Source organism: Phalacrocorax carbo, chromosome 3 (genome assembly GCF_963921805.1).
Source record: "Phalacrocorax carbo chromosome 3, bPhaCar2.1, whole genome shotgun sequence".
Lineage (NCBI taxonomy): Eukaryota > Metazoa > Chordata > Aves > Suliformes > Phalacrocoracidae > Phalacrocorax > Phalacrocorax carbo.
In genome coordinates, this window is record NC_087515.1 from 39,441,289 (window position 1) to 39,459,698 (window position 18,410).

Consider the following 18,410-nt stretch of genomic DNA (forward strand, 5'->3'; position numbering starts at 1 on the left):
AAAAGAGGCATCTAAAAGCAGACCAGGTAGCTAGCTGGATATTCCAGTAGCCACTGTTAGAAAGGAAAATGCATACCACCATTTTCTGGTCTGAGATTCTTCCTGCCAAGGCAGGCTGGTAAAAGCTTAATTGTGAACCCAAAAGGAAAGCCTATGATTTTAAACAAACAGACCTCCTCTGAGAAAGGATTATTTCTTTATTTGCCCAGCCGTGCTTTGTTGGTCTAGGGCATCCTCTCCTCTTTCTCCTTTCTGTCACCATCATGCGTTGTAAAAAAATATTTGTGAGTGTAGTTCACACAACAAGCTCATTCCTTGTCAGCTTGCACTGCCATCAGCAATTCCAGAGCTTGCAAGACAAGCCACAACAACCTTTAAGGGACAAGTAAAGGACTCAGACTTTCACACCCTGATTACAGGATCAGATTACAGAGCTGGAGAGCAATAGGAAAAAAGCAAACCTGAAGCTGACTGAACACTTAGGATCACAAACAATCATGACATTTACACCAAAATCCAAGCATGTCAAACGCCACATGTACCTCTCCATTTCCTGGAGAATACCTGGTAGGAGCTGTATGTCTTTTGTCATCTTGAACGTCTTCCCAAACAGAATATGTGAAATCACAGCATCAGAGCTGTGCAGCAGAATAAAGGCATGTCTTACATCTGCCTATCTGAAAAATGAACAGCAGCTATACCCCTATTCACCTTACAAAACTGTCTCCCAGCTCTTTCACAGGTTATGCACTCAGATTCTGTCTGTACTTATCCTCACAAATAGCACTACGAAGCCACCAACCCAATGCAGACTGGGAAGAGACAAATGCATGAGAGTGTGGTTTAGCTTGTAGATTCCCTGTTACTGGAGATGTGTTTGTTACTGATGGTATGAGAGTATGACTCTCCTAACAGGGAACTGCATAGTTCCAAACTGATTGCTGCTTCTCAACACACAGTACATCTTTACAAGCAAAATGCAAAAGAGCTAAGCTTGCAAACACGTTATTTAGCAGAGATGTTCAGATAGACAAGTATGAATGGCAAAGAACCACATGTTAAATTTCTCTCCATCCCCTTTTTCTCCCCTGAAGAATACGGTTACAGCCACCATCACTAGGATTTTGTCCAAGCTAGTGTCTTTGAAGTATCTCCCCAGAGTTTCTACATCCTGGGAACAGTCAGTTTTCTTGACGATGAGGCAGCAGTGCACCCTTGTGGTGATAAAGGCCAGCCACATACCAGGCTGTGCTGGCCAGAGGGTAGCCAGCATCTGAAAAGGATAAGATTATGGGTTCTCCATCCCTCTGGAGGCTCAAAACTCGACTAGACAAGGCCCTGAGCAACTTGACCCAGCTTTGTGTGAGCCCTGCTCCAAGCTGATGACAAGACTAAAGACCTCCAACAGTCCCTTCCCACCTAAACCCTGCTGTGATTCTACATCAGACTTTCCAGAACTAACTGGAGAGGTTTCTTGGACTATCCTTGGGCCAACAGTTGCAGCACAACCATTTTATCTACAAATGGAAGAACAAATTACCTACAGTCCTTCTCAAAACATGCAGAAATAACAGCTTCGGACCAGTGACAAAGACACCTATTACTCGTTCAGTATTAGAAAAGCCTGACATAAAGAACCTTCCATTATCCTAGAAGCCAAGCCAAATCAAAGATTTGAAGTAAGGGATAAAGCTATATATATTCTTATAAAAAATAAATAATAATATTTCTTACCATTCTGGTAAGAAATAATTCTTGCAAGGGAAAAAAATATGCGTACTTCATCACCTATGCACAGGGAAAAACACCCAGCTTTTATCTGTCATAAATTTTGTATAGGACTAATTTAGACCCAGTCTTTGAGGTCCAGAGTAAGGTCATAAAATTATTACCTTCTCCGTAGACTAGCTCATGAACTGAGAGCAAACAAATACCCTCTTCCAGGAAAAAGGCATAGAAGCATGGAATCATAGAATCATTAAGGTTGGAAAAGACCTCTAGGATCATCACGTCCAACCATCAAACCAACACCCCCAGGCCTCCTTAAACCATGCCCTGAAGTGACACATCTACACATCTTTTAAATACCTCCAGGGATGGTGACTCCACCACCTCTCTGGGCAGCCTGTTCCAATGCCTGACCACTCTTACAGTAAAGACATTTTTCCTAATATCCAATCTAAACCTCCCCTGACGCAACTTGAGGCCATTTCCTCTCATCCTATCAATAGTAACTTGGGAGACGAGACCAACACCCACCTCACTACAACCTCCTTTCAGGCACCTGTAGAGAGCAATACAGTCTCCCCTCAGCCTCCTCTTCTCCAGACTAAAGAATCCCAGCTGCCTCAGTCGCTCCTCATAAGACTTGTTCTCCAGACCCTTCATCAGCTTTGTTGCCCTTCTCTGGACACCCTCCAGCAACATAATGTCCTTCTTGTAGCAAGAGGCCCAAAACTGAACACAGTATTCAAGGTGCGGCCTCCCCAGTGCCGAGTACGGGGGCACAATCACTTCCTTAGTCCTGCTGGCCACGCTATTCCTGATACAAGCCAGGTTGCTGTTGGACTTCTTGGCCACCTGGGCACACTGCTGGCTCATATTCAACTAGCTGTCAACCAACACTCCCACGTCCTTCTCTGCCAGGCAGCCCTCCAGCCACTCTTCCACAAGCCTGTAGAGTTGCGTGGGGTTGTTGTGACCCAAGTGCAAGACCTAGCACTTGGCCTTGTTGAACGTCATACAATTGACCTTGGCGGAACAATCCAACCTGTCCAGATCCCTCTGCAGAGCCTTCCTACCCTTGAGCAGATCAATGCTCCCGCCCAACTTGGTGCTGTCTGCAAACTTACTGAGGGTGCACTCAATCCCCTCATCTAAAGATATTAAACAAGACTGGCCCCGAAACTGAGCCCTGGTGAACACCTCTCATGACTGGCCACCAACTGGATATAACTCTGTTCACCACAACTCTCTGGGCTTGGCCATCCAGCCAGTTTTTTACCCAGTGAAGACTACACTTGTCTAAGCGTGAGACAGCAGTTTCGCTGGGAGGATGCTGTGGGAGACAGTGTCGAAGGCTTTGCTATAATCCAGGTAGACAACATCCACAGCCTTTCCCTCATCCACTAGGTAGGTCCCCCGGTCATAGAAGGAGATTAGGTTGTTCAGGCAGGACCTGCCTTTCATGAAGCTATGATGGCTGGGCCTGATCCTCTTGTCCTGCACTTGCCTGGTGAGCACACTTAAGATGTATCACTGCATAATCTTACCCCATACTGAGGTCAGGCTGACTGGCCTGAAGTTCCCCAGATCCTCCTTCCGGCCCTTCTTGTAGACAGGCATCACATTGCACAGCCTCCAGTCACCTGGGACCTCCCTGTTAACCAGGACTGCTGATAAATGATGGAGAGTGGCTCTATCACCAAAATCAGGAATAAACCTCATAATACCAATGTAGTGTTAAAAGACAGGCATTCTTTATTCACGGTGCTGGATACACGGGGGATCGCTCCTCCTAACGTGCATACCGTCAGATCTCATTGTGCCAGTTAAGTACATGCTCCATATACATATTCATTAGTTTTCCGATAAAAGATTATTCATCATATGCAAATGTCCTTTGCACATGCCTGTTGGTGTCTCTGGATGGTCATCAGGGGTCTCTGGATGAAGGATATACTCTTCCTCACTGTGTCCGCTAGTTAACCCTTGCTTTTGCGCAAACTCAGTTCTGAGATCAAGTATATACTGTCCTTGAGGGATGGTCTGTTCTGGTTTAGTGTTTTGCTCTGCAGTTCCTTATCTTTATGGTTCTGTACATCTGCTTCTTCTAAGGTCAAATGTTGTCGTAAATTTGTTTAGGCGCTTCTTATCTTGAAACCTTTCTGACTCCCCCAAAGCAACAAGTTTTAGTCGTCGTGCAGGCTGTTCCTGTTAAGGCTACCTCATTATCCTGGCTAAGTTTTGGCTCTGGGCCCCAGCATTTGTTGAGATACACTAGATTGCATTAGCAACGCCCAACCATTTATACCCTGAATCATTGCTACCTAAAAGTGAGGCTTTAATCCTTAAAACAGAGGTTTGGACCCTAAGCACTAAGAGTGAGGGTTTGGGACCTAAAAATTAGGCTTTGAGCCTTAAAAGAGGGGTTCTGACAGAAACACATTGTCTATTGTTTCATTCACATTAATGATTAACTAATGACTAAAATACAGATCAAAGAATACACTGGTTGTCCCCAGACTTAATGTTCAGTTGGATAGCATCTATGGTTGATTAACTTCATCACCCTGGTTACATCTCAGCGAGCTCCTCTGCCAGCTCCTTCAGTACTCTCATGTGGATCCCATCTGACCCCATGGACTTGTGAGTGTCCAGGTGGCTCAGCAGGTTGTAAACTGCTTCCTCCTGGATTATGGGGGGTTTATTCTGCTCCCTGTCCCTGCCTTCCACCTCAGGAGCCTGAATACCCTGGGAATAAGTGGTCTGATGGTTAAAGACTAAGGCAAAGAAGGCATTTAGTACCACAGCCTTTTCCTTATCCTCAGTGGCAGTGTTCACCTCCGCATCCAGTACAGGATGGAAGTTCTCTTTGATTCTCTTTATGTTGTTAATGTATTTGTAAAAACATGCAAAACATCAGCAATTCAACACTGAGCTTATGGAGTCCCCACTATTACTCTTTTGGTACATTTAAGTTACAATCTACATTTTATCTGGATTTGTCCTTGCTGTGTGTTCCCATTAGACACAAAAAACTCTCACATGCTATGTAATCTTCGTGGTATTCACATGTTTACCATTAACTGCTTAAGCAAGTCCAGCGGAGAGCTACAAAGAAGATCAGGGGACTGGAACATCTACCTTATGAGGAAAGGCTGAGAGACTTGGGTTTGTTCAGCCTAGAGAAGACTATGGGGGGATTTCATCAATACCTATAAATATCTAAAGGGTGAGTGTCAGGACCATGGGACTATGCTCTTTTCAATAGTGCCCAATGACAGAACAAGGGGCAACAGGCACAAATTGGAACACAGGAAGTTCCACCTCAATATGAGGAGAAACTTCTTTCCTGTGAGGGTGACAGAGCAGTGGAACAGGCTGCCCAGAGAGGTTGGGGAGTCTCCTTCCCTGGAGATATTCAAAACCTGCCCGGACGTGTTCCTGTGCCCCTGCTCTAGATGTCCCTGCTCAAGCAGGGGGCTTGGACAAGATAATCTCCAGAGGTCCCTTCCAACCCCTACCATTCTGTGATTCTGTGATTAAGACAGACAACTACTGCCCATGTCTGACAACTATTATTTTCATTTTCTTCTGCTGAGTTTATTCTTCCCAAAGTTCCTATGGGCAGGGAGGGAAGAACAAATAATTGTCCATTCATTAGCACTACAGAGTCACTACTCAGCGATTTGTTGAGAGTCAGCTCTGCTACACACCACCTCAAGAGAACCTCACTACCTGTATAATCCCAGAACTACAAAAACCACTTCAAACATGTCTCACTTGGAAAGCCTACAGACATACCTTTCACAGAAGCTTTAAGTTAATTCCATCTTATTTATGTGAATAACTGTGAATCACTTATACCAGCACCCCAGTAACAGGCTTCCTGTTCAGAGGAAAAAAGAGAAGTAATTTTGTTGACATCCAGGTGTTTTATAAACCCTTCTCAGAACTGCCTCATTGCACAGACCTTCCAAGGCAAACCCCCTGCTGCAAGATCTCATACCATTACACAGAGCAATACACAGACCCAGAGGACAGTGGAATGGGGGAAGTATGTGCTATCTTCACTCCTTTTATCTTCTGGTCTGCTCAAGACACTTGTATTTTACAGAAATATTGAGTCTATGCCCTAAGAGCAATACCCCAGCTAGCTAGACAGCCATGCTACCTCTAAGACTTTTCCAGTTTTCCAGTAATGGACTTCAGTATAACTGTAGTATAGATTCTTCCTGATGCAACTACAAGCCATCTTGCAAAGGTCCTGCTTATTGTGACTGTGATACTTATGGGCCACTCTTTGGCAGCTTCCAGCAGTATTTTTCCTAGCCCACACATGGGATCCAGCACAAAGGCACCCGCCTACAAAAATAAAGGGGTTATTGCACCCCAAGCAAGACAGACAGGATGGAGTTTACTCAGGGATGTACGGTTTACCTAACACACTCCCACTGAATTCACTATAGGTAACAACAATCACTGGTTTCTAGGCCAAACCTGCCTGTAAGAGAGTATAGTAAAAAGCATTAATAGTTTCACTAAAGTCAATGCATTAATGCATCTAGCCTTGAAGTGACATTTAGGGAAACAAATTATGACTGGACTACAGATGGATGTTGGTACCAAAGTAATCTGTGGAAAACATCACACTTGCTTCTGTTTTCCCTTGGGAGAACTACCCCAGAGAAGGTTTGAAGCCTGGACAGTGAAAAAATCTTTCCATTTAGACATATATTCTTACAAGGTATTACACCTCTACAGAGAAGGACCTGGGATTACAGCAGATATCTGGTTGAACAGCAGGTGACAGTGCACTCTGATCACAGATAAAGCAAACTCTGTCCACATGCATTAGAGGATGAGGCATTAAAATCACCACACTTCTTCAAAGCTTCCAGGTCTGACAAGTAGTAACCTACTCTTCACTTGGGACTCTTCATCTTTGCCATGAATATTCACTTACACTGATTTCAGACAGAGATGCCATGCCTCACACAACTATTGACTGCAGTCCTGCTGTTTTAATACACTGTTTGCCAATGGAAGCCTTCAAGCAACAAAATATCCACATAAGATACTGGTACAACCACCCAGAAAAGCCAATATAATATGAAAGAACAAATGAACTGGACAGATCTACAGATAGAAATCACGGTCTGCTTTTATCCATAACCCTCTGCAAAGTGTGGCCTACACGCCAAGATAAGCTCCAGACAGACCACAAGACTAATGTGACAGTCCAGTGAATATTAAACCAGAAGATAAATTTGCACAGTGGACAGCAAAACTATTTAGAAATTATGCCTGTTCTGATGCAGCCAATCTGGTGAGGAGAATGCCTACCTGAAAAGAGGAATCCCGACCACAGAGTGAATGTCATTAAGATGTACAAAGATCTGCAAGGGGAAAAAATAACATTAGAAACTCTCAACCTGACACAACAATAGCTTTAACTCATTTAAACCAGCCACAGACAATGCCTCTATGAATTTCTGATCCTAGTTCAAAAGAACAAAAATGTATGCCTTAGATAATTATGATTAATTGGAAGAAATCACACTAGGTAATCTGCGTGACACTTTAAAGAGGATTTAATATTTAAGCAAGTTGGGAAAGGATCAGCCAGGAATCCATCAGCAAGCACTTGAATCTTCAAGGGAACCAACTGTTGTAACACTGAATGGGTATTTTTAATAATAAGACCAATTACCCTGACCAGGAGAAGATTATTCACCATATATTAGCTACTAGCACTCATCTATTCACACACAGAGAGCTTAAAAAAAAACCCCGTAAACCAACCAACAAACCAAAACAAAAAACTAACAAAAATGAGTGCCACTAAGCAGTATTTCAGATGGAAGGCAGACATAGGTAATCCTTCCAGAAATACAGGCAACTCAAATTCTCCTCCTGTCCCATAGAGAGCATCCCAAAAGAAGACCGAGTTCCCCAACAGTTCTTGCATTACAGCAATCCCTCCCCAGGAAGCCCAAAGAGAAACATGATGCTTTTGAAATACCCCAGTCCTCAGCACTTGAATGGTTTCAGAGCAAAAATCTGGATGAGAACAAGAGCCCACTTGAGGCTCAAAGCAGCCACGTTTCATGCATAGCCTGGGGAAACCAGCGCCAGTAGATGAACTCAGAGCTATTACAGGCAGTCCTAGACCTCCCAGCATGAGTGCTGAGACCAGCTTCCATACACCAAGCACAGGGATGGAGAAACAGCTTGTCAAGAGCAATGAATCTTCTCCAAGGTCTCCAGACAGCTGGCACCATGGAGGGTGTCTTAAGCAAGCTGCTTGTCATGGACAGGAGCTAGGAGCAGACTTCCATAAATGACATTCTCAAGTTGAGTTCCTCAAGAATACAACTTTGCTCTCTTCCCCTACAGAGGCTAAACTAGCTGCCCAATGGCTCAGGCGATCTCCATTTTCAACAGTCAGAGCCCAGCAGTTTGTAAGCGTGCTGGATCCTGAGACATCACCTGTATGGATCCCTCCCCTCACATACAGGCCCATGCTGGCTGTTCTGGTATTAAGTACTTTGGAAGGCATGCACACAGTGGCTACCAAAAATCTTTGCTCAGTGCTACCAGATGATTTGTGGTTAAATTCAGCAGCAGAAAGACAAAGAGGGAAAGGCCATGGTCCTGAATGCGAAGGGAGTGGAGAACAAGAGAAAAGATATCAGGGACAATTATCGTAATAGGCCATCTGGCAGACAAGCAGGACTACCTCTAGATCAGGGTCCCGCAGATCAGCCTGCCACGCACACTGCTTCACAAGCGCTACACTGATGGCTCTTCTGATCACCTGCAAGGGGGAAGAACAGTCACTGGCACTAAAAATAGCAAAATTAAGAAAACTACAGATTACATCCTTGACCGCACAATCCTTAGAAATACCTGGGAAAAGAAACAGTCTCTTTTTATCCATAGGAGAACAATTTATACAAAACCAGAAGAGGTACAACAGGGCACAGTGAGCAAGCAAGGGGCAGAGCAAACACAACGCAGGACAAAATGGCTATCACTCAGCTAGAGCACGGGAAGCTGGAGTTCAAGTTCTGCCCAAGTTACAACAAAGGTTGTCGTCATTTTAGAATTACATATCACACGCAAAAAATATTTCTGACAGTGGTAAACTAGATTACTTAAGAGAAAACCTGCGAATGCACAATAGCAATTCACAACTTTAATGCTTTTATGGCATCTAGAAAGCTCTGACTACCTTCAGAGTATGAAAGTTCAAACACTCAGCACAATTTTAAGCAAACATTCATGTTGGCAGGCTCATGTGTCCCACCTTCGCAAGGTACTGGCTTTAGAAGGAAAAAGCCAATCTAGTTAAACTACTGTTATCTTAAAGTAAGAGAAATCTACATAAATTGCAGCTACACAGGACTTGGTGGGGTTTTTTTATTTTCCTCACAGTAAGAAGATATTATAGATGAGAAGAGTGCTGGATGGAAGGGGCCCCTGGAGATCTCTACACCACTCTCTCCCAAGGACCAAGATCCACCTCCCAGGATACCTCCAAGGAGTGCACCACCCTCCTGGGGAACCAGAGCCCACTGAAGCAGCACATTTTGATTTTGCATGGTCTTTTACACTGTCTGCCACGATAGGTTTCTCTCCACTACTTTTGGAAGGGTCTGCTAATGAAGGTCTGGTAGTCCTGCTAGCTCTTTCTCTCTGGTATCACACACCTCTCTCTGTCTTCCACTTGACACTCCTCAGACACAGCCTCCCTCACTTGTTCTGTTTCTGCCTTTTAGTTGCAATATTTCTCTCTTCTTCTGATTTTCTCTTCGAGGCAACCAGTTTTCTTGAGAGACAAAGTCTTTTTTCCCCTCATGCCCATGAAAGTTTCTCCAAATAGAGATAAAATCCAGCCAATACTTTGGCTCCTCAAAGACAAGGCTTTTAATCTCATGCAGCATTTTCCCTGAAAACAAAAGCAGTTTCAGGTTAAGTAGTTCAGCCTCAGCATTTGATTTTCCTATGAACTGACAACAGCTGTTAACAGAGGCTGTGCTCAGATTTCATCAATATGTGAATCCAGGAACCACACCAGCAGCCACCATCACAGGCACAGCTGAGCTCTCAACACCCACATATCCCACCAGCAAAGACGCAGGCATCCCTCTGATTACAAGCTCTGCAGAACCAAGATTAAATCATGCAGGGGTGGAATTCTGCAGAAGAATTCATTGGCTCTAGAAAACCAGACCCCCTCTGAGAGTCATTCTCAGGATTGGAAGGCCAGCCTACCATGCCATCCTCCCCAGAAAGCACTTGGTCCAGCATTAGACATGTGTGACACTTTTCAGGATTGACAGACAAACACGAACACAAATCACTTTGATTCAGCTCAGAATAAATCCACAAGTTTATTCTTTTAGGATGGAAATCTCGCCTTACTATTCATCAACATCCCTTCAGTCCTCCAAAGTCTCTGACACATGCCTAAACTTACACCTGTGGGTAGTCCTCTTGAGCTAGCTATGACAAGAGAGGTATAAGAAATATAGAGGCCAATTCATTTAAAAACTTTGAAGCTTGTCAAGTGTGGGGGGAAGCTATTTCTAGCTCACATTTAGAATCATTGTTAAATTTGATCCTCAAAGCTGAAGGCCATCTGTGATCTCCCAGATAAAATCTCATCAGCAGGCAGATATCTGTCCATCTTAATTGAAATTCTTATTCCATCACTGACAGAGAATGTGACCTGAGTAGCTGAGGTTTACAAGAAATCTGGGTATTGAGCAGTTAAGTGACACAAGATAGGCATCTGGATCCACTTTTCCTGAAGGAAAATGACTCATTGTTAAAAAGCATACAAGAAGTCCAGAACTGGACTACAGTTTCAGTGAGGGGTGGAATTTTTGATTGTTTTTTTTTTTCTTGGGGGCAGGGAGGCAGGGGCAAGTGGTGGTGCTACATACACACATATATGAACACTGCCAGCAGAATACAAGTTAGTAAAATATTTATTTCAAACAATTTAAATACTCCCAACACAATCTCTCCATTTAGCCATAGCCCAGCTCTCAAATAGAACATACCCAGCGATTTCTATCTGGAATGCTCTCAGTCAGAAGGTGCCAGGACTAAAAGCTACTGCTGATATTCCCTTTCCCTGGCAGCCCTTTCACAGCTGGTCCAAAACTGGGACTCTGTGCTTACCTAGTCTCCCAATGGTCCCAACACTCACTCTCACTCTCGTGAGAGCCCAACTCCGAAACTGAAGCCATCCAGGGATTGCTCCCACGCATGCCAAGGCTAAAAGCTATTACTGTCCTCCCCTTCTCTTGACAGCTATTTCACAGCACACAAACACTGGGGCTCTGCGCTTGCCTATCTCTCCCAAAGGACCTAACACTCACTCTCACTCTCGCCAGAGCCCAGCTTTGAAATTAAAGCCTTCCAGCGATTGCTTGCACATGAAAGGTGCTAGGACTAAAACCTATTGCTGGTCCTCACCTTCTATCATGGTTTTAGCTGGGATAGAGTTAATTGTCTTCACTATAGCTCTGCTGCGATTTGGAATTAGTGTAATATTGATAACATACTGATGTTTTAGTTGTTACTAAGTAATGCTTGTACTAGTCGAGGACTTTTCCAGCCTCCCATGCTCTGCCGGGTGCACAAGAAGCCGGGAGCAGAGGGGGCACAGCCAAGACATCCAAACTGCCCAAAGGGATATTCCATATAGCATGACTTCATGTCCAGTATGTTAACTGGGGGGAATGGCTGGGGGAAGCAGCGATTGCGGCTTGGGTATCGGCGTCATCAGTCGGTGGGTAGTGAGTGGTTGCATCACTTGTTGTTTGTTGTATTTCCCCCCTTCCAATGTTCCACCTCCCCCTCTCTAGTTATTTTCCTTTTCATTATATCATTATTATTATTACTGCTATTATTACTATTACTGTCTTATTTTAATTATCAAACTATTCTTATATCAACCACATGTTTTCTTACTTTAGCCCCAGACAGCAACTAAGCACCACACAGCCACTCGCTTACTCCCCCAACGCAGTGGGATGGGGGAGAGAATCGTAAGTGCCAAACCATGACAGTCCTTTTTTGGCACCCAACATGGGACACGATGAGTTTGAGATAACAAAAACTGCTGGTCACAGCATTGATTCATCTGTTCTCGATATTAGTTTATCCAATCTACACCATGCTGATTTTGAAGTATGTGTTAAAGATTGGTGTTGGTTTTTGTAGTTTTCTGTGTTCTTCAGTGATTAGAGATGTTTTGCCTAAAAGATTTGTTATTAAAATGCTGGCCTTGAAGTATATCAGTTATTTCGATCTTGCATGGAAGCCACTCACCCACCAGCGGCATGGGGGAGAGAATCAGAAGGGTAAAGCTCATGGTTTACATAAGAACAGTTTAATAATTAAAGTAAAACAATAACAGAAACAATAATGCAATAGAAAGGAAAACTATGAGACAGGTGCGAAACCCAGGCAGGGGGGAAGGGGGAATGAACAACCAAAACAAACCACATGTGACGCACCTGCTCACCACCCACCAACCCAACACTACCAGTCCCCGAGCTGCAACCGCCTAACCCACACGCCAATTGCCCCGGCTAATATACTGGTCATAGCATCAAATGGTATGGAATGAACATCCCATTGGCCAGTTGGGGTCAGCTGTCTTGGCTGTGGCCCTGCCCCTCCTGGCCTCTTGCCCATGTGGCAGAGCATGAAAAGCTGGAAAGGTCCCTCACTACTACAGGCACTACAGGGAAGAGAATTAACCCTTTCTCAGCCAAAACCAGCACACTCCTCAGTCGACGTGATGGCCGCTGGACATCACAACTCGTTGTACTACAACATGGCGCTCAAGGACACGATGAGATGCAGAGCTACTCAGGTGACGCGACACACTATAACACACTGCAAGGTGACACAACGCAATGCGGGGCTTCGCCAGCGACACAACGGAAGTCTCCTCAGCTGATGTGGAACGACTTCATGGGGACCTCCTGAGGTGGTGCTGGACGATGTGACACAGTACTTGTAAGGTGATGCAACGTGGGCATCCTCCGGCAGTGCAGGGTGATGTGACGTGGGGTCCTCAGGTGGTACACAACCAAGCAATGCGGGGCTCCTCAGGTGGTGCTGGACGATGCAACATGGTGCTCGACGACGCAACATGGTGCTCCTCAGCAGGTGTGAAGGAGGGCTCTTCAGGCAACAACACACGATGCGAAATGAGGCTCCTCAGGCAACACGATGCAGGGCTCCTGAGGCACTGCAGTATGAAGTGAAGAAGGGCTCCTAGAGGTGATGTGAACTGGGATCCTCAGGTAGTACTAGACAATGCGACAGAGGTCTCCTAAGGTGGCATGGGATGATACGATACCGGGCTCCTCAACCAACACAACACAGGGCTACCCAGGTGGCGCAGGACGACGTGATATGGAGCTCCTCAGGCGACAGGATGCGGCACTCCTCAGGCAACACAAGACGACGAGACGCAGAGCACCTCAACTGATACGACAATGAGCGCTATAGGCAGCACAGGACAACGTAACACGAAGTCCCTCGGACAGCACGGGATGACAAGATGCACAGCTACTCAGGCGAATCGGAATGACGCAATGAGACGTACGGCTACTCAGACGATGCAATGCAGCACGATGCAACATGATGCAGGAAACCTTTAGAAGATGCTATGCACTACAATGCTAAAATGGATAGCGTGATATAAAGCGGTACGACACAACGCCTGATAGACAAGATGCAACGCAGGGCTCCACAAGCGATGAGACACTATATAATGCAACACGGCGTCCTCTGGTGAATCAAACCAAGGTGAGGTGACGCAACACAGCTTCTCAGGAGGAGCGACGCTGAGCTCCTCAAGAAGCGTGAAGACACGATCCTCAGGCGGCACCACGCAGAGACACGCGGGGCTCCTCAGGCGACGCAACACAAGGTGATGCGACGCAACACAGAGCTTCTCCAGCGATGTAATGCGGGTCTCCTCAGGCCACGCGGGACAACGTGACACTGGACTCCTCAGGCCACATCACACAATGTGACGCGCGGCTCCTCAGGTGACGTGGCGCGGGGCTCCTGAGGCAATGCAAGATGACATCAAGCGGGCTCCTCACCTGATGTGACGTGGCGATCCTTCAACCGTGCGAGGCGATGCAACGCAGGGTCCTCAGGTGGCGTGGGATGAAGTGACACGGGACAATGCGACAGCAGGCTCCTCAGCCAAAGCAACGCAGGGCTCCTCAGGCGACGCAACGCAGGACGATCCAAAGAAAGGTGAGGCGACGCAACACGCCTTCTCCAGCGATGCAATGCAAGGCTGCTCTGCTGAATCGACGCTGGGCTCCTCAGGCGGTGTGAAGACAAGATCCTCAGGTGGCACTGCACAGAGACACGCGGGGCTCCTCAGGCGACGCGACGCAGGACGACGTGACGCAACGCTGGACTTCTCCAGCGACGTAATGCGGGTCTCCACAGGCCACGCGGGACAACGTGACACTGGACTCCTCAGGCCACAACGCACGATGCGATGTGCGGCTCCTCAGGTGATGTGGCGCTGGGCTCCTGAGGCAATGCAAGATGACATCAAGTGGCGCTACTCAGCTGATGCGACGTGGCGATCCTCGGGCCGTGCGAGGCGATGCTACGCAGGGTCCTCAGGTGGCGTGGGACGAAGCGACACGGGACGATGCGACAGCAGGCTCCTCAGCCAAAGCAACGCAGGCCTCCTCAGGCGACGCAACGCAGGACGATGCAAAGAAAGGTGACGCGACGCAACACGCCTTCTCCAGCGATGCAATGCGAGGCTGCTCTGCTGAATCGACACTGGGCTCCTCAGGCGGTGTGAAGACAAGATCCTCAGGCGGCACTGCGCAGAGACATGCGGGGCTCCTCAGGTGACGCAACGCAAGGTGATGCGACACAATGCGGGGCTTCCCCAGCGACATAATGCGGGTCTCCTCAGGCCGCGCGGGACAACATGACACGGGACTCCTCAGGCCACACCGCACGATGCGATGCGTGGCTCCTCAGGTGACGTGGCGCTGGGCTCCTGAGGCAATGCAAGATGACATCAAGTGGCGCTCCTCAGCTGATGTGACGCAGCGATGCAACGCAGGGTCCTCAGGTGGCGTGGGACGAAGCGACACGGGACGATGCGACAGCAGGCTCCTTAGCCAAAGCAACGCAGGGCTCCTCAGGCGACGCAACGCAGGACGATGCAAAGAAAGGTGACGCGACGCAACACGCCTTCTCCAGCGATGCAATGCGAGGCTGCTCTGCTGAATCGACGCTGGGCTCCTCAGGCGGTGTGAAGACAAGATCCTCAGGCGGCACTGCGCAGAGACACGCGGGGCTCCTCAGGCGACGCGACGCAGGACGACGCAACGTGACGCAGGAAAGCTTTAGAAGACGCGACGCACTACGATGCTTAAGCGGACAGCGCAATATGAAGCGGTGCAACGCAACGCCGGATGGACAAGATGCCACGCAGGGCTCCGCAAGTGACGAGACGCAGTATGACGCAACACGAGGTCCTCTGGCAAAGCGGAACAATGCCACGCAGGGCTCCGCAAGTGACGAGACGCGGTATGACGCAACGCGAGGTCCTCTGGCAAAGCGGAACGATGCAACGCGGGGCTCCTCAGGTGCCGCAATGTGGGGCTCCTCAGGCGGTGCGGGACGACGTAACGCAGGGACGCTCAGGCGACGTGACGCAATACGACACGATGCTGGATGACCCGACGAGACGCGCTGCTGCTCAGGCGATGTCATGCTAGACGACGCAACATGACGCGGGGATGCTTCGGGTGACACACGACGCACTACGACCAAGCGCTGAACGACGCAATGAGGTACACACCATCTCAGCAACACGACGCGGGACGACGCGATGAACACACTACCATGCTACACGAGCGGCGCGATAAGAAGTGGTACACCGTGACGCGGGATGGCACGATGCAACACAGGGCGCAACAACACGATGAGCTGCACGGCTGCTCAGCAACACGAGGAGGGACAACGCGATACGCTACGACGCCATACTGGACGGCGCGGTAAGAGCAACTAGGCGACGCGGTACGACACTAAGCAAGGCAGGCCTCCGCAGGCGATGCGACGCGGTACGACGCAACGCACAGCAACGTGATACAAGGCAATGCCCCTCAACCAACGCAACGTGCGGCTCCTCAGGCGGCGCAGCAGGGGGCACACAACAGGCGGCGAACGAAGCAATGCGACGGGGTAAGGCGCGACGATCAAGTATGCGTTGCAACGCAGGCCTCCTCAGGCGACGCGACGCAAGGTGACGCGACGCAATGCGGAGCTTATCCAGCGATGTAATGCGGGTCTCCTCAGGCCACGCGGGACAACGTGACACGGGACTCCTCAGGCCACAGCGCACGATGCGATGCGCGGCTCCTCAGGTGACGTGGCGCGGGGCTCCTGAGGCAATGCAAGATGACATCAAGCGGGGCTCCTCAGCTGATGTGACGCGGCGATCCTTGGGCCATGTGAGGCGATGCAACGCAGGGTCCTCAGGTGGCGTGGGACGAAGCGACACGGGACGATGCAACAGCAGGCTCCTCAGCCAAAGCAACGCAGGGCTCCTCAGGCGACGCGACGCAGGACGATCCAAAGAAAGGTGAGGCAACGCAACACGCCTTCTCCAGCGATGCAATGTGAGGCTGCTCTGCTGAATTGTCACTGGGCTCCTCAGGCAGTGTGAAGACAAGATGCTCAGGCGGCACTGCGCAGAGACATGCGGGGCTCCTCAGGCGACGCAACGCAAGATGATGCGACACAATGCGGGGCTTCTCCAGCGATGTAATGCGGGTCTCCTCAGGCCGCGCGGGACAACGTGACACGGGACTCCTCAGGCCACAGCGCACGATGCGATGCGCGGCTCCTCAGGTGACGTGGCGCGGGGCTCCTGAGGCAATGCAAGATGACATCAAGTGGGGCTCCTCAGCTGATGTGACGCGGCGATGCAACGCAGGGTCCTCAGGTGGATGGACAAGATGCCACGCAGGGCTCCGCAAGTGACGAGACGCGATATGACGCAACGCGAGGTCCTCTGGCAAAGCGGAACAATGCCACGCAGGGCTCCGCAAGTGACGAGACGCGGTATGACGCAACGCGAGGTCCTCTGGCAAAGCGGAACGATGCAACGCGGGGCTCCTCAGGTGCCGCAATGTGGGGCTCCTCAGGTGGTGCGGGACGACGTAACGCAGGGACGCTCAGGCGGCGTGACGCAATACGACACGACGCTGGATGACCCGACGAGACGCGCTGCTGCTCAGGCGATGTCATGCTAGACGACACAACATGACGCGGGGATGCTTCGGGTGACACACGACGCACTACGACCAAGCGCTGAACGACGCAATGAGGTACACACCATCTCAGCAACACGACGCGGGACGACGCGATGAACACACTACCATGCTACACGAGCGGCGCGATAAGAAGTGGTACACCGTGACGCGGGATGGCATGATGCAACACAGGGCGCAACAACGCGATGAGCTGCACGGCTGCTCAGCAACACGAGGAGGGACAACGCGATACGCTACGACGCCATACTGGACGGCGCGGTAAGAGCAACTAGGCGACGCGGTACGACACTAAGCAAGGCAGGCCTCCGCAGGCGATGCGACGCGGTACGACGCAACGCACAGCAACGTGATACAAGGCAATGCCCCTCAACCGACGCAACGTGCGGGTCCTCAGGCGGCGCAGCAGGGGGCACACAACAGGAGGCGAACGAAGCAATGCGACGGGGTAAGGCGCGACGATCAAGTATGCGTTGCAACGCAGGCCTCCTCAGGCGACGCGACGCAGGACGATGCAAAGAAAGGTGAGGCGACGCAACACGCCTTCTCCAGCGATGCAATGCGAGGCTGCTCTGCTGAATCGACACTGGGCTCCTCAGGCGGTGTGAAGACAAGATCCTCAGGCGGCACTGCGCAGAGACATGCGGGGCTCCTCAGGTGACGCAACGCAAGGTGATGCGACACAATGCGGGGCTTCTCCAGCGACGTAATGCGGGTCTCCTCAGGCCGCGCGGGACAACGTGACACGGGACTCCTCAGGCGGCACTGCACGATGCGATGCGCGGCTCCTCAGGTGACGTGGCGCTGGGCTCCTGAGGCAATGCAAGATGACATCAAGTGGCGCTCCTCAGCTGATGTGACACGGCGATGCAACGCAGGGTCCTCAGGTGGCGTGGGACGAAGCGACACGGGACGATGCGACAGCAGGCTCCTCAGCCAAAGCAACGCAGGGCTCCTCAGGCAACGCGACGCAGGACGATGCAAAGAAAGGTGAGGCGACGCAACACGCCTTCTCCAGCGATGCAATGCAAGGCTGCTCTGCTGAATCGACGCTGGGCTCCTCAGGCGGTGTGAAGACAAGATCCTCAGGCGGCACTGCGCAGAGACACGTGGGGCTCCTCAGGCGACGCGACGCAGGACGACGCAACGTGACGCAGGAAAGCTTTAGAAGACGCGACGCACTACGATGCTTAAGCGGACAGCGCAATATGAAGCGGTGCAACGCAACGCCGGATGGACAAGATGCCACGCAGGGCTCCGCAAGTGACGAGACGCGATATGACGCAACACGAGGTCCTCTGGCAAAGCGGAACAATGCCACGC

At 49.5% G+C, this 18,410-nt stretch overlaps 1 protein-coding gene across 1 annotated transcript; it reads right to left on the reverse strand.

The window, feature by feature from the left end:
* Window positions 1-3,024: 3,024 nt before the first annotated feature.
* THUMPD2 (THUMP domain containing 2) lies at window positions 3,025-9,878 on the reverse strand. Its single transcript, XM_064448541.1, is given in 13 exon segments — window positions 3,025-3,232; window positions 4,301-4,473; window positions 4,803-4,833; window positions 5,574-5,607; window positions 6,012-6,087; window positions 6,689-6,753; window positions 6,756-6,772; window positions 7,069-7,121; window positions 8,465-8,534; window positions 9,281-9,403; window positions 9,405-9,495; window positions 9,498-9,542; window positions 9,545-9,878. Coding segments are annotated over 13 exon segments (1,113 nt in total). The 5' UTR covers window positions 9,672-9,878.
* Between the last annotated feature and the right edge of the window lie 8,532 nt (window positions 9,879-18,410).